The sequence below is a fragment of the Monodelphis domestica genome, chromosome 1 (genome assembly GCF_027887165.1).
Source record: "Monodelphis domestica isolate mMonDom1 chromosome 1, mMonDom1.pri, whole genome shotgun sequence".
In the NCBI taxonomy this organism is placed as follows: Eukaryota; Metazoa; Chordata; class Mammalia; order Didelphimorphia; family Didelphidae; genus Monodelphis; species Monodelphis domestica.
In genome coordinates, this window is record NC_077227.1 from 194,449,699 (window position 1) to 194,465,078 (window position 15,380).

General features: G+C 37.3%; 1 protein-coding gene across 4 annotated transcripts; it reads right to left on the reverse strand.

The window, feature by feature from the left end:
- Window positions 1-41: 41 nt before the first annotated feature.
- Window positions 42-14,821, reverse strand: ZNF770 (zinc finger protein 770). Of its 4 annotated transcripts, XM_056810232.1 has the most exons (4): window positions 14,702-14,814; window positions 14,305-14,366; window positions 7,128-8,403; window positions 42-5,317 (listed from the first exon to the last, which is right to left on the reverse strand). In XM_056810232.1, exon 4 carries the CDS (start codon window positions 5,239-5,241, stop codon window positions 3,187-3,189), a length of 2,055 nt encoding a protein of 684 aa, XP_056666210.1. In that variant the 5' UTR covers window positions 5,242-5,317; window positions 7,128-8,403; window positions 14,305-14,366; window positions 14,702-14,814; the 3' UTR covers window positions 42-3,186. The 4 variants fall into 4 exon arrangements, with proteins under 4 accessions (XP_056666210.1, XP_007507903.2, XP_056666209.1 ...); XM_007507841.3 differs by lacking the exon at window positions 7,128-8,403 and having other exon boundaries at window positions 14,310-14,366; XM_056810231.1 differs by lacking the exon at window positions 7,128-8,403.
- Window positions 14,822-15,380: the final 559 nt, after the last annotated feature.

Sequence of the window (15,380 nt, forward strand, 5' to 3'; positions counted from 1 at the left end):
TAGTACATGACAAAAAAAAAAAAGCTCCAGTACTCTTTAAAGAGTTTTATGAAGTTTATTCTTCTCAGAAACCAAAAAACAGTCGTTTCTAGCATGCAGCAGTCCATCAGTTATTTAACATCTAATGCTTAATCTTATTAAAATAAAATTTATGTAGTTTATCACATTTCTAAAATCTCCACATAAAGTGTACAACACAAATAGATGATTTGTTACAAGTACTTCAAAGTTCTACTTTGACAACTTTTTAGATATTTGAAACTCAAAAAATGGTCAGAAAAATTATTTAAATAGTAACATTTACAGGTAAGTAAAGAGCTTCACTCATTAAAAAGCAAAAAACTAAAACACATAATCCTGGTCTGATTTCCTCTATGTGATTTGGTAGACAAATTTCACTCAAACCAAACTTAACCAACAATCTATATCAATGTAAATAAAAACCATGATTCTTTTTAAAAGGTATAAAGAAAATTCATTACTTCTTTTAAATTCAGACAAAATTAGTTATGCTTTGTGTAGTATATGTGTGTAACTAACCTCTAAAGTTCTGTGCAAACCAAATTAACAAATGAAATCTTTTTAACTGTCAGCAGAATTCAATATTTAAAGAAACTATCAAATTTTTTAGCACATAATAGGTACCTGATTTACTTGGATGTTCTTATTGAAACAAACTGCATAAAAGGCAAATATCTACTTGTGTATATGTAGGGTTTTTTGTAAATATTAAGTCAAAAAACAAATAGGGCTTCTCTCAAAATAGGGTACAAAATTTTTCATTCTTCATTTTTCTGAATTCCTTTTCAAAAACGAACTTCTTTAAAAAAAAAAAAGACAGAAAGAAATTAACCTCTTAGTGTTTAAGTGTCCTAAATGTACTCACCTGTTGTTTTATTCCATCACATCAATATGCTGGCTCTTTCCTTTAAAGACTACCACCGATTTTAACTGAGTCCACCAAAGTAGACAACAACCTTTCTCTGACTCCCGATTTCTAAGAAATTGCCTGAGGCACAGAGGTTAATCTGTCCAGTTACACAGCTAGTAAATGGCAGACCTAGAATTTAATCCCAGGTCTTTCTTTCTGTAAACCCAGCTCTCTATCCCCTAATCCATGCTACCTCTGTGTTTTACCTTTATTTACCAGAAATCCTTACTCTAAAAAGGATTAGATCCTTAAAAAAAAAAAATTACATTCACCATGCTGCCTTTACAGCTCCATGTTATTAACGTTTTCCAAATCATGAGTTTTGCTTCATAAATTGATTACTACACTCCTATAATGAGCATCTTATCAACAGGAATAATCACTAAATACAAAAGATTATAGATTTAGTTATGAAGCCTTACAGTTCTTTTATTTCAACCCTGGCTCATCTTCAGGTGAGGAAAGTGATACCCAGAGAGGTTAAAAGACTTAATCACAGTCACCCAAAAGACTGGCTTCCCTTGACTCCAAATTACATCTGCTTTCAAATAAAACATGATGCTGCATAATTTGTTAAAAAAAAAAGGATTAGGACCAAAATATTATCTACCATAAGAATTCTGCAAGAGGTATTAGATAGAAGATAAAATAGCAAAAACTAGATACAAAACAACCAGATGTTGATATCTTCTGGCACTACTACATGGAATGCAGTTGATAAGTTTTATGAAAAGGAACTCAGGTATGAGGGAGCCTGAGCTCAGGGACAGGTCATTGATCTACAAATAAGCAGTTTTGGTAGCCCTCTCTAGGAGTTAACCATAAAGTGGGTCAATGCATTTTATTTTGTTTTTAAAATAAGAATCTGGTTGCCATTGTCAGAAAGATCAAGGAAGCTATGGAATACTCGTGACCTGGCAACTGAACATGGTAGGGGTAAAGTCTAGTCACTTTATCACTTTTCAAAAGCATTTTAAAAGCATAAGCTTTACCTAGATTAGGGATTCTTAACTTGGAGTCTGAAAATCTGCTTCCTTAATGTTTTGGCATACTATATTTCAATATAACTGGTTTCTTTCACAAACTTATGTATTTTATTTTATGCATTTAAAAGTACTATTCTGAAAAAGGGGTTTAGTTCACTAGACTGCCAATAGGGTCCATGACACAATAAAGATTAAGAACTCCTGGACTTAGACCAAAGCAAATGATGGAAAAAATCTGCCTCTACCTCCTGAGAAGAAATGCAGTATTACTATAGTTAATTCAGTTCAAAAGACATTTACTGTTCCCTCTTTCTGAAGAAATCTAGGATTTTAAGAGGTTCAATGAACAACTATAATGTTGCTATAAGAATTTTTCATTTATTTTTACTTCCAATAATTCTCACTTAAAAAAAATCAACTATAGAATTCTGCCATGAAAACTAAGTAGTAAATGGACAATGATGGTCAAAAGATCTGATTTTCAGCCCGGGCACATTCTAACTACACAAAAGGCTGTGTGACCATAGGCAAAATCACTTGATTTTGCAGTGTCAATTTCCTTATCTAAATATAGGAGGTAATGCCTGCAGAACCTGCCTCAACAGAGTGTTGTGGGAATCAAATGCATGCTCTATCTAAAGCACTTTGTAACCATAAAGCACTATATAAATGTCAGTTATACTTTTAGGTCATATGGAATACAAAGGGACTACAGTGAGAAACTGTTTACTACTTCCAGGTGGGGACCACCTTCTCCCTCTTGGGTTTTTGTGTACATGTAAAGAGATGGCACACTGTAAGGAATAATCCCACTAAAATGAATTTCATATTGTGATTTTCAATAATACTTTTAATATTTCCACCACATATATTTGCAACATCAAAATAAAACACTGGACACTCAAGTATCTTTTTTTTTAAATGAGTAGATAAACAATATATTTACTATTTTCTCATCCTATGACCTTACCATGCATGACAAGCAATTGCATATTAATTCACTCAATTTCAATTCCATTCAATTCAACAAACACTTGAGGCCTAGTATATGCAAGGCACTATGCTAGGTGCTGAAAGGCATGCGTACAAAGATGAATAAGACATAGTCCCTGCCTTTCAGCTAACATGGACCCACTGATAATTACACATTCCAAATACAACAGACTTTAAAAACAAAATCTCCAGGGATACTGCCAGTGGTCTGCCTAGCACCAATTGTGTTGGCAACTCCGTCAGTCATATGTCCAAATTTAAGACAACCATTTTTTGCTATGGTCGTTCTTTGAAATGAGTAAGCTGGTGTCTCTTCCAGTGGGGTGCCTGTCTAAAAGTTTTGCCACACACTGAACATTCAAATGGCTTCTGTCCTGCATGTATTAAATAGTGTCTTTCAAGTTTGGATGGAGACCTAAAACTTTTAAAACAAACGCTACACTGGTAAAGCAGGCCTTCATTCTTCTCACTATTTCCTGAATAGCCATGGTAACGGCTATAACGTCTCTGCTCTGTCTCCAGTAGTTTCTTAGATAGATAGGGCTGCATGTTTCTACCGTGGGTGACAAGAATGAAGTCCCCTGATTCTGTACTAACTTTGAATTCTGATATTTCACTTGAGTCAGTCATCTTATATTCTTGAGTATCAGAAGCTTCAGAATAACCAACCAATTGAGAATTATCTCCTTGATGAGTGAAAAGTTTGTTTAAATTTTCAAATTCTACTTGGTAAATAGGTCTCTTAAAAGGGATTTTTTCAATATGAGTGAGCTTATGCCTTTTTAAGTGAGCTGACTGTCTAAATGACTTCCCACAAACATTACAGCCAAAAGGTCTCTGTCCAGTGTGAATTAGATAGTGTCTTTGAAGTTTGGATATTGAAGGAAAGACCTTCTCACATTTGTCACATGGACACATTTTATGTCTTGTATGCATATTGTCAGTGGGAGCTGAAAGAGCACGTTGAAGCGCTTCAGGATCATCAAAGAACTCCTCACCAGATGGACCATAAATTAGGTCATTATCCATGGAATCATCTACATTTAAAATACCTTCACTATTAATAGTACCTTTCAAATTGATTTCTGCACTAGGGCTCTGCAGTTGCTTTTGCCAGGAAAATGGCAAGTGCCTTTTCTTTTTACTGCTACTAACTTTCTTATAAGTCCCAAATTTGCCATGAGGAGTCTTAAATGTTTTAGGTGAGGCATTCTGATCAGAGCTTTGCTCCCCAAGAAGATCACGATTTTTCAAGAACCTAGTTTTAAATTTCTTTTTGTCAGACCAAAAGGCATCTAACTGCTTATCACCAGGACGCCTACGCTTACTTAAAACTTTACCTTTAACATTAGTTTTGTAGTTGTGGTTTCTTTTGATGCTTTTTGTACTTTTAGCATCTCCAGCATCCAAACATTTGTGTACACTGAGAATCTGCTCAGATTCAAAACACTGCTCACATTCTGGACATTGAAAAGGAACAATATAAATAGAATCAACATCAAGTGGAGTATTCCCCTCCAGTTCCTGTGTGTCGCCATTTTCAAAACCATCCTGTTTTAAATTTAATTTAATTGGTACTGAGCGTGACTCTGGACTCTTTTTCTTGAAGGAAATAGTCTGAAAATTCTTTTTTCTCGTATGAATTTGTTTATGCTTTAGAAGTTTGCTCTGAATCTTAAATCCCTTTTGACAAAAACAACACTGAAAAGGTCTCTCTTCTGTATGTGTTAACTGATGGATTTTCAAATGAGTTGACTGTCTAAACGATTTATTGCAAAGGGAACACTTAAAAGGTTTCTGGCCAGTATGAATAAGTAAATGCCTTTCCAGCTTTGAGCGTGATGGAAACATCTTGCTGCAGGTATCACATGCATGTATTTTCTTTCTCCTCCTTGCAGTGCCATACACATGATCTGACTTGGAGGATGGGTGTAATACCCACTTCTCCTCCGTTGAAAAAGAACGGTATATCCCATAAGTTGGCTTCTCTTGCTTGGTTTCCACCAATCTTTTGACTTGCTTAACATCATTCTGATAAGTTTCATTGTGGAGTTGTTGATGTTTCAAGAAGGTTATTAGATTTTTAAAGTGTCGCTGACAAATACTGCATTTAAATGGCAGCTTGTGAGTTAGCTGATGTCTTTCCAGATGAACTAGTTGCCTAAAAGTTTTATGACACACATGGCATTCAAATGGCTTTTGACCAGTGTGAATAAGATAATGTCTGGCTAATTTTGATGGTGTTTCAAAATGCTTAAAGCAGATATTACAAATATATGGCCTCTTCCTAGGTAACTTGTTAGATACCACACACTGTTGCACCTTTACCATTTTAGAACTTCAGTCACAAAATTCTTCAGTGATATGTTCCACTGAAATCCATTGCTTCCTTAAATTCCATAGGTTTCTAAAAATTAAAAGAAAAAAAGGTATTATTTCAAAGTCTTTTTGGTCATATGTAGATCCTGTGTTTAAAATACTATGCAGAAAGGAAAACATGGACATTTTTTGCACTTAAGAACAAAAAAGCCACTGTAATTAACAGGATCATGGATCTATCCTACAAAATAACAATACTGATTTCAGACATTCTAAGAAATACTTTTAAAAGGAAAACAATTTAGAACTCTACAAATTTCCTTAGTTAGGTAACATTTCCTTAGAAAAATGAGCCACTGCCATGGTATTGAAGTTGGATTTTTTTTCTTTCCATTAAATTACTATGATTTCAGAAAATAAGTTTTTTAAAATTTTAACTTGGCATTTCTAGAGACAGGAAATAGTAATGTTAACATTATAAAAACATATTTGCACAAAATATGTTACACACATTTGGCATGATCTGCTACACATCACTATTCTGAGACAATTCTTTGATGCACTATTAATACATTCTTTTATACTAAGAACTATTTCTGTATATGGACAGACAACATTAATGGTAAGAGGTACCATGGAGAATTCACCGTACTAAGTCAAATTTTTAATTCTGGTTCTTTCATTTATTGGCCAAGTGACCTGCCAAAGTTACTTGAACTTCTAGGTCTCAGTTTCCTCCTCCATGAAATAGGAATAATACCTGCTTTGCTTATCTTACAAGGTTATGTGATAATCAAGTGGAACATGGGAAAGTTATATGAAAACTGCAAAGTGATATATAAATGTAACTTCCTTATAGACAATAGTGGAAATGACTAAAAGAGAAGGTATTCAAGCAGAGGACCCAGATAACTAACTCCAGAATGGCCTAGGGTTACAGTAAAGTCAGTAAATGTAATAAACAGGTGACATAGTGGGTAGAGTATGGGGCTTAAATGTCAGGGATATTTTAGCTCTATTTCTACTTTAGATACTTACTGGCTATATAACCCAGAGAGAATTATTTATTATATCTTACTCCCAGTTTCTCCTCATCTATAAAATGGGGTTAATAATAGTAATTACTTCACAGGATTTTTGTGAAGATCAAATGAGATAATATATGTAAGGCATTTTGCAAACCTTAAAGCAAGATGTAAATATTAACTATTGCTATTATTATCTTGGGTATGTCTTCAGAGTCTAGAGAGGAATGCAAACATTCTGACCTACTGTATTCTTGTAGGAGTTTTTACAGTAACTCCACAATCAATTTTAGTCTCCCTTTAGAACTTCAAAAAAAGTTTTCTTCTCACCCTTCTACCAAAGTTCACCTCTCCTTTATAAGAAGGAATCGGAGACAAGAAGTTCCTACTGCTCTAGCCCCTCTTTTAAATTGGTGCCAGGGTAGAAGGTAATCTAATCAGGTTAGGGAGATGGCTCAGTAGAGAGAGTGCTAGGTCTAGAAAAAGGAAGACTCAACTTCCCGAGTTCAAATCTGGTCTAACTTAGTGGTTGTGTGACCCTGGGCAAGTCACAGAAGTCTGTTTGCCTCAGTTTCCTCATCTGTAAAATGAGTTGGAGAAGGAAATGGCAAACCACTGAAGTAGCTTTGCCAAGAAAACCCCAATTGGGGCTAGGAAGAATCAAAACGACTAAAAAACGACTGAACAAAAGAAGGTAAAAAGTGTAGTTCTATTTTATTGTTGGAAGCATTTCAAAACATGAATAAAGAGTCCCTCCCCATTCTACCCAGAAAGTGGTTATCCAGTCTTTTCTTGAAGAACTCCCAAAAGAAAAACCACCACCTTTTGAGGCAGCCCTCTCCATCTATGTATAATTCTGTCTGTAACTATTACCTTATATTGAATCCAAATTTTCTTTTCTGAAACTTTGTTCCTCCTATTTCTTCCCCCTGGATTCAAGCAGAACAAATCTAATTCCTCTGTTACATGACAACCCTTCAAATCAACTCCACTTTTAAGTGATCTCTTTTCCAGGCAAAACACGCCCCCATCTCAAAACCAGTTAGTTCTTCCTTCCTCTTACTTTCCATCTTAGAATCCATACTGTGTATTGGTTCTAAGGCAGAAGAGTGGTAAGGGCTAAGCAATGGGGGTTAAGTGACCTGCCCAGGGGCACACAGCTAGGAAGTGTCTGTGGCCAGATTTGAACCTAGGACATCCCATCACTAGGCCCGGCTCTCAATCCACTGAACCACCTAGCTGCCCTCCCAAAACCAGTTCTTTCTAATTATACTCAGATGAAATGAAGTCAAAGTCCTTCACCAAGCTAGCTGCCCTCCTCTGGAGAGTCTCTAGACTGTCAATGTCTTTCCTGAAATGTGAAAAGAACAAGAATTGAACACAAGCCTACAGATAAGTCTGACTAGGACAGAGGACAAGAGGGCCATCACCTCTGAAAGACCAGACACTATACCTAAGAGATTACATTTGCCTCCTTGGCTGCCATATCACAATGCTGACTGATACAACCTCTAGATCTCTTTGAAACAAAATACTATCTACCCCCCAACTTGTACTTTTAATATGGACTTTTCTAACCCTAAAACATAAGAATTTATATTTATCCTTCAAATTTAATCTGGCTTGATTGGGCCTAATATTTTAACCTGTTAAGATCTTTTCAAATCCTGAATATCCAATAATCCAATGTTATCTCTTCCACCTTTTCCCACTAGCTTTGGATTATCTTGCAAATGTGATTAGAACGTCATCTAGGGCAGCTGGATAGCTCAGTGGATTGAGATCCAGGCCTAGAGATGGGAGGTCCTGGGTTCAAATCTGACCTCAGACACTTCCTAGCTGTGTGACTCTGGGCAAGTCACTTGACCCCCATTGCCTAGCCCTTATCACTTTTCTGCCTTGGAGCCAATACACAGTATTGACTCCAAGACAGAAGGTAAGGGTTAAAAAACAAACAAACAAAAGAAGTCATCTATTCCTTTATAAAAGTCACTGACAAAAAATGTTAAATAGCATGGTACCAAGCAGAGATCCCTGAGGCAGACCACTGATATCTTCCTTCCAAGTTGATGTCAATGCCTTAATGCCTATTCTTTGGGTTTAGTCATTCAACACAAAGTGGCTCATATCCATTTTGCTCCTAAGAAACCTGCATTAGAAATAACATGAATCATATTAGCTGCCGTATATTTATATGATTTCCCAAGAAGTTATAATCTAGAGGGAAAGGGGAAAATAAATCTGGCAGCTTTATTCAAAATGACCAAGTAGCCTATTAAGCTGATAGGACTAGACTTTTCTGAGGGCTAGAGATGTTACAGCTAAACTATATTCTCCCTGATGGCCTATCTTACCCTCTCAATTTAAACAAAATGTTTAAGAGCAGAAAGCTGAAAACAACTGAGGAACTGATGGATTGACAATATAATACATCACAAAAATCCTTTCATATTAATACAATTAACTACCTGTTATTATTTTAGATATATCCAGAAACTACAGGTTTTTTCCTTAAGCTTAAAATATATACAGTTCCAAAATCTCCATTGTGAACATCAGGGTATGGGATAGAAGAGATCCACAGAGCCAGGATGAGGGCCTATGGGGTACAGCACATATTGGGAAGTAGAAAGGAATAGCAAAGGACAGTTTTAATTTAAATGTATTTATGGGAGGGAAATGCTGAGTACATATATTTTAGAAGCATAAATTTATGTTCTCCATGATAGGGGGACATTTACTTTGAAATAAGTCAAGTTGTTCATGTAATAGTCAAGGCTCCAATATTCTAGTGAGCAAAGGTAGTTTATAGACCTTATCTCTGAACATACAAATACCATGATTTAGCTTTGGTGATCAATTAAAAAAAAAAAAAACATGAATCTCAAGCTTTGCAAAGTTACTTAACTTCAGAGTTTTTTATTATTATTATTATTTTTTTTAAACCCTTACCTTCCGTCTTGGAGTCAATACTGTGTATTGGCTCCAAGGCAGAAGAGTGGTAAGGGCTAGGCAATGGGGGTCAAGTGACTTGTCCAGGGTCACACAGCTAGGAAGTGGCTGAGGCCGGATTTGAACCTAGGACCTCCCATCTCTAGGCCTGGTTCTCAATCCACTGAGCTACCCAGCTGCCCCCAACTTCAGAGTTTATGTGAAATATTTTTGCAATAGTCTGAGTTGCACAATCATAGCCTAAAAGCTAGAAATCTATAGCACTCTTGCCAAAGATGACACAGGTTCTGTTTTTCCTTGATGCAACAGTGATACCTGGCCTACATAGTCTGAACTCTCACTGACTAAACCCCAGAAGGTTTTGGGATGTGACTGCCTTAGGAATAGACAGAACTAAAAAGGGACTTTAAAAGCCATCTAGTCCACCAACCATTTTAAACACTATCTTTCAAAGGTAAGCTGATAAATTACTGATAGTCCCACCTCTTACCCTCTCTTCAAGAGCCAATTCTAATCCTCATCCATCACCTGAGTTCTAGGCTCCCATCGCACAATTCAAAACTAAGATTATTGTTTTAAGAGTCCTAAGAAAGGAAGGATTATGTCTTAGACTGTTTTTCTTCCTCAATGCAAATTATTACACCAAAAATAGGTGCTTTAAAAAGCATTCTGAAGATCAAAATATTCTGATACTGGCTAAGAAATAGTGATTGATCAGATCAGTGGAATAGATCAGGTACAAAATATTTAGTAATAACTGACCATTAGTAATTTAGTTTTTGATAAATTCAAAGATCCAAACTTTTGGGACAAGAGTTTTGGGACACTACCTGAGGGGCAGCTAGGTGTCTCAGTGGATAGAGCCAGGTCTGACAATGGGAAGTGCTGGTTTAAAATCTGGCCTCAGACTCTTCCTAGATATGTGACCCTGGGCCAAGTCACTTGGCTTCAATTGTCTAACCCTTATCAATGTTCTTCCTTGGAACTTATACTTAGTATTGATTCTAAGACAGAAAGTGAGAGTTAAAAAAAGGACTATTTGACAAAAACTGTTGGGAAAACTGGAAAATAGTATGTCAGAGACTGATATAGATCAACATCTCACATTGTATACAAGACAAAGTCAACATGGGTACATGATTTAAAGGAGAGCATGGAATAGTTTCAGAGCTATGATAAGGGAAGAATTTATGACCAAAAAGGATAGAGAGCATTATAGTATATACAATGAATATTTTTATTTTATTAAATTGAAAAGCTTTTGCACAAACAAAACCAATGCAACCAGATTAGAAGGAAAACAGAAAGCTGTGAAAAATTTAAAGCAAGTATTAAATATATAGAAAACTGAGCCAAATTTATAAGAATAAAACTAATTTTCCAATTGATACATGATCAAAATATGTGCACAGGCAGTTCTCAGATGAAGAAATCAAAGTTATCACTTGAAAAATGCTCTAAATTACTTTTTTTTTAATCCTTGCCTTTTGTCTTAGAATCAATTTGGTGTATTGGTTTCAATAAAAAGAAGAGCAGTAAGGGGTAGAAAATAGGGACAAAATGACTTGTCTAGGGTCACACAGCTATGAAAGTGTCTGAGGCTATATTTGAACCTAGGACCTCCCTTCTCTAGACCTGGCTATCAAATTAACTAATGGATAAATTACTCTTGATTAGAGACATATAAATTAAAACAACTCTGAGGAACCACCTCACACCTATCAGATTGATCAATATGGTTAAAAAGAAAAATGATAAATGTAGGAGAAGATGTGGGAAAACTGGAACACTAATGCACTCCAGGGAGTTGTGAATTGATCCAATTGTAGACCTATGCCCAAAGGGCTTTAAAACTCTGCATACTCTTTGAACCAACAATACCACTCCAAGGTCTGCATCCCAAAGAGATTTTTTTAAAAAAGGAAAAGGGCCAATATATTAAAAAATATTTATAACAGCTCTTTCTGTGGTAGCAAAGAACTGGAAATTGAGAGGATATTCATCAAATGGGGAATGGCTGAACAAGTTGTGGTATGTGATTATTATGGAATACTATTATGCTATACGAAACAAAGAGCAGGATAATTTCAGAAAAATCTGGAAGACTTAAATGAATTGATGCAGAGTAAAGTGAGCAGAACCAGACATTGCACACAGTAATAATATTGTTTGATGAATGGTCTAACTATTCTCAGCAATAGTGATGCAAGACAATCTCAAAGACTCATGATGAAAAATATCATTAGTCTCTAGGGAAGAAACTGATGAAGATTTAAATGAAGACCAAAACTTACTATATTTCTCTTTCTTTATTTTAAAAATTGGTTTTTTTTATCTTTTTTTTTTGGAGTTTCTTCCACAAAATGACAAATAAGTAAAATTGTTTTACATGATTACACATGTACAATCATATTGCTTACCTTATCAAGGAGGGAGGAATGGAGGGAAAAAGGAGAAACGGAAAAGAGGGAAAGAATTTGGAACTCAAACTTTAAAAAAAGGATATTAAAATTTGTTTTTACATATAATTGAAGAAAATAAAGTATGTTTTTAAAAAGCATTCTGAAGAAGTACATGAGAACTCAGATAACCCCCATTCCTACTTCCTGTGAGAATCAGGACACAATTTAAGTTGCTACCCTGTAACTCCTCCCCCCCAAAGCTAAGGGGGGAGGGGTGGGGATGTCAGGCTTGACCTATTGATTATGTAGGGTAGTTCACTTTTCAGTTTGTCAACATGGAATCTAGAAGTCCCCAGTTTATTTTTGTTTTGGAGGTAGAAAACTCCAGGTTTTGACCTTGTCACAGGAGAGTTTTCTTCCTGAGGGAAGGTCCTACTTCACTATTCTCAGGCTAACAAGTATCTCATAAGCCAAAGGTCCCAAGCTTGATTCTTGAAAGGGGGATGTGTACAATGGGAAAGACAAGAAGAGGCATCCCCACTCAGAACTAACTCAAGGTCTATTGTTACTCAGAGACCTGTGAAGTAGGACCTTCCCTCAGGGAGAAAACTCTGGTGACAAGGTCAAAACCTGGAGTTCCTACCTCCAAAACAAAAATAAACTGGAGACTTCTAGATTCCACCTTGACAAGTTGAAACTTGTATTTACTAGAAAAGACTACAAAACATAATCCTAAAGATTTAGTAATATGTAACTTCTCAGTTTTTCTGGTGAGAAGTTATTAAAAAATAAATTTAGTAATTTTTGCTATTCTAAATCAAAAATAAGAAATATCATACTGAGTCAGATCAAGTCCAACCAAGAAAATACCATTTCACATTTATGGGATAGCATATGTTCTGATGGTTTAGGGATATACCTAACATGGAAAAAATATATAAAATTTTGGACCTAGAAATGATTAGTCTCAGCTCCTCATTTCACAGAAAGAGAAACCAAGGACCCAAAGAAATAAGTGATCTAAGTTCACTAAAGTAGTTAATGGCATACCCAGAAAAGAAAAAATAGGTTTCTTATCTCCCAATCAGGGCAGATTTTCATCAAGTGATCTGAGCAGCTATGATTCTATTTTGTTAAATTATTCTTGGGTTCTGACACCCACAAATTTATATAACACTTCTTGAATCTACTGAAGAATACTTAAGATTGTCTTTTGGTAAGTGGTAACTCCTCAAACTCCTTGACTTATGTGGGTTCCTATAGCACTGATCTTGGCAGTCAAAAGCACAGATTTCATTGTAACATGGAGAATTTACTACTGGATCTATGAAATCAGGACAGTTACTTAACCAATGAGTCTAGATTTCTTCAACTGTAAAATAGTGAAGGGTTTTAGTAATGACAAATCATGAGGATGTTAAAGATGTACTCAAAAGCTGATTCAAATGAGCAAGGTGCTCAGGGGTCAGACTTATCAGGATATATTTTTAGTATTTCACATGATTGATTTCTGAATCTTTCTATTGGATTGAGGTAAAAATTGTTGGGCTGAGAAATTGTATTTTCAAAGAAATGCAGCTGAAGCTAACAGGCAGGCTGAAAAGATCTTTTTGAATCTCTAAGGCTTATCTTTACCATCTGAATAAGTTTTGACTGGGGTTCTGGGAAGAGAAAGGTTTGACTTAAGTCAGGAAGTACTTTCAAATAAGCTCCTTCCTTGCCACCTGGCTGACTATTGTTTTACCACCTGTTTCATTATCTTTGTAATTGGGCTTTTAATATTATTTTAAAACTTTTGGCATTTCCTTTGTTTGGAGGATATCCAAAAACCACCAATGAATAAACTACTCAGAGACAAGCTCTCTCTCCCTCTCTCTCTGACTTGTCTCCAGGACTGCCTCCCAGGATCTTTCCTGGGGTCTTATTTTCTATAAGCATCTCCTTCCCCTACCTTAAACCTCTTTCCCATTTGTTTTCCCAGTCCTTGCCCCTCCAAGGTGATTAGAATAGATGGAGATCTTTGAAGGGGCTGGACCTCTTCAAATAGGGAGAAGGGTTTAAGTATTTAGTGAGTGCTTGCAATGTGCCAGATTAAATGACTTGCCCCTAGTCACAGAACAAGTATAACCTCAGTGGGTTAGAACTCAGGTCTTCCAGATTCCAGGCCTTGTCCTCTCTTCATTACTCAATTTCCCCAAGGGGACAATGATCCTTGAATTTAAAACACTTCATAAGTGTAAGATAGTCTCAAAATCAAGTTTCAAATGCAAAAGATAATTTAGACTCAAGCAATTTTTGGCCACCTAGAGCAATTTCTAAGGCCATTTTCCTTAACCAAAAGGCAGCTAGGTAACACAATGAATACAGAACTTGATGTGGAGTCCCAGCAACCGAGTTCAAATCCAGACTCAGGCACTTACCAGCAGTATGATCCTAGGCAAGCCACTTAATCTGTCTGCCTCGTTTCTTCACCTGTATAATGTGAAGAATAACCTCCCAGGTACCAACATACCTTCTCCTCTTACACCTACCACCTCCTTAGGTGGTCGAGAAGAAAAAAGTGAATTATATGTAAAGTGCTTCAAACCTTAAAGCGTTTTAAAAATGCTAGTTACCATTAATATTATCATCTCAAACTCCGCCCACACAATTATCTCCATTCATCCTAGGCCTCTCCACACAGTCAAAAATGTTACCTAACTGCAGGTCTGGTGCATTTCCCTCGGATCGCCTACAGAAACTGGAGAAAGGATTCCAGCTGTCAAGCAGAAAGGGAAAAGGTAATGCGGGGAGGGGGCCTGAAACACCGCCCCCGCCCCTTGCGAAAGGAGGCTCCAGCGCGCTCATACATACTCGCGCGCGCGCACACATACACACACAGACAGAGCAGGGATGGGGAGGGGGCGGGCGCCGACACCGCTCAGTAACATACCGGGGGAGGTGGGGGGAGGAAGGGAAAGGGGAGGCCCGCTCCCCCCACATCCCCGCCCTCGCCTGGGGCGGGTCTCTCTCCCCGAGGCGAGACTGGCAGGGATCTTCCCACGCGTGCAGAGTCCGCACCGTCCCACCCGATCTGCCCTGCACCATACGTACCTGGAGCCGGGAGAACGCGGAGCCAAAGCAAAGGAGCGCGACAAGCCCTAGAGGAGCGGCAGCGGCGGCGGCGACGGGGGCAATGAGGCTCAGTGCGCAGCCGCTATTCGCGAGAGAGCAACTAGGAAGAGAATCCGGGCAGAAACTAGCATTGAAATCTTTTCAGTGCCGCTTCCATCGCATTCCGACATCACTGGTGGTACCTAGAAATGCCTTTGGCCTCAGCCTCCGCCCCTGTTTCCCACGTACCCAATTAACTCACCAATAGGACTGACAACTGTTCCCATGCGTGCCCTACGGTAAAAAGTACGGAGAGGTGAGGAATCTAATCCCCACTCATCTGCCTCAGGCCCAAGCCACGGAAAACCAGTTAACCGGAAGTAGGCCTCTCTCGTTCTCTCTCTCTGGACCGGAAAGCACTACGTAGATGTCCTGGGCAGAAACATTTGTTATTAGTGTTCAGTTCCAGTTCTTGGTCTCTCCACCTTAACGCAGTTATTTGAGTAGTGGCTGGCCCGAAAAGCGATTTCCATTTTATTTGAGCCTCATTACAACTCTCTGAGGCTGTTCCAATACGATAAATAAAACACTGATAAATTTTAAGGTGATAACATAGACAAAACGATTTTTTTTTCACCATCTCTTCCCCCATTTCCTCCTTCCTCTTCTCTAGGTCTGG

Excerpts from the sequence above, each read along its gene's own strand:
- ZNF770 (XM_056810230.1), bottom strand. The coding sequence starts at position 5,241 with ATGGTAAAGGTGCAACAGTGTGTGGTATCTAACAAGTTACCTAGGAAG.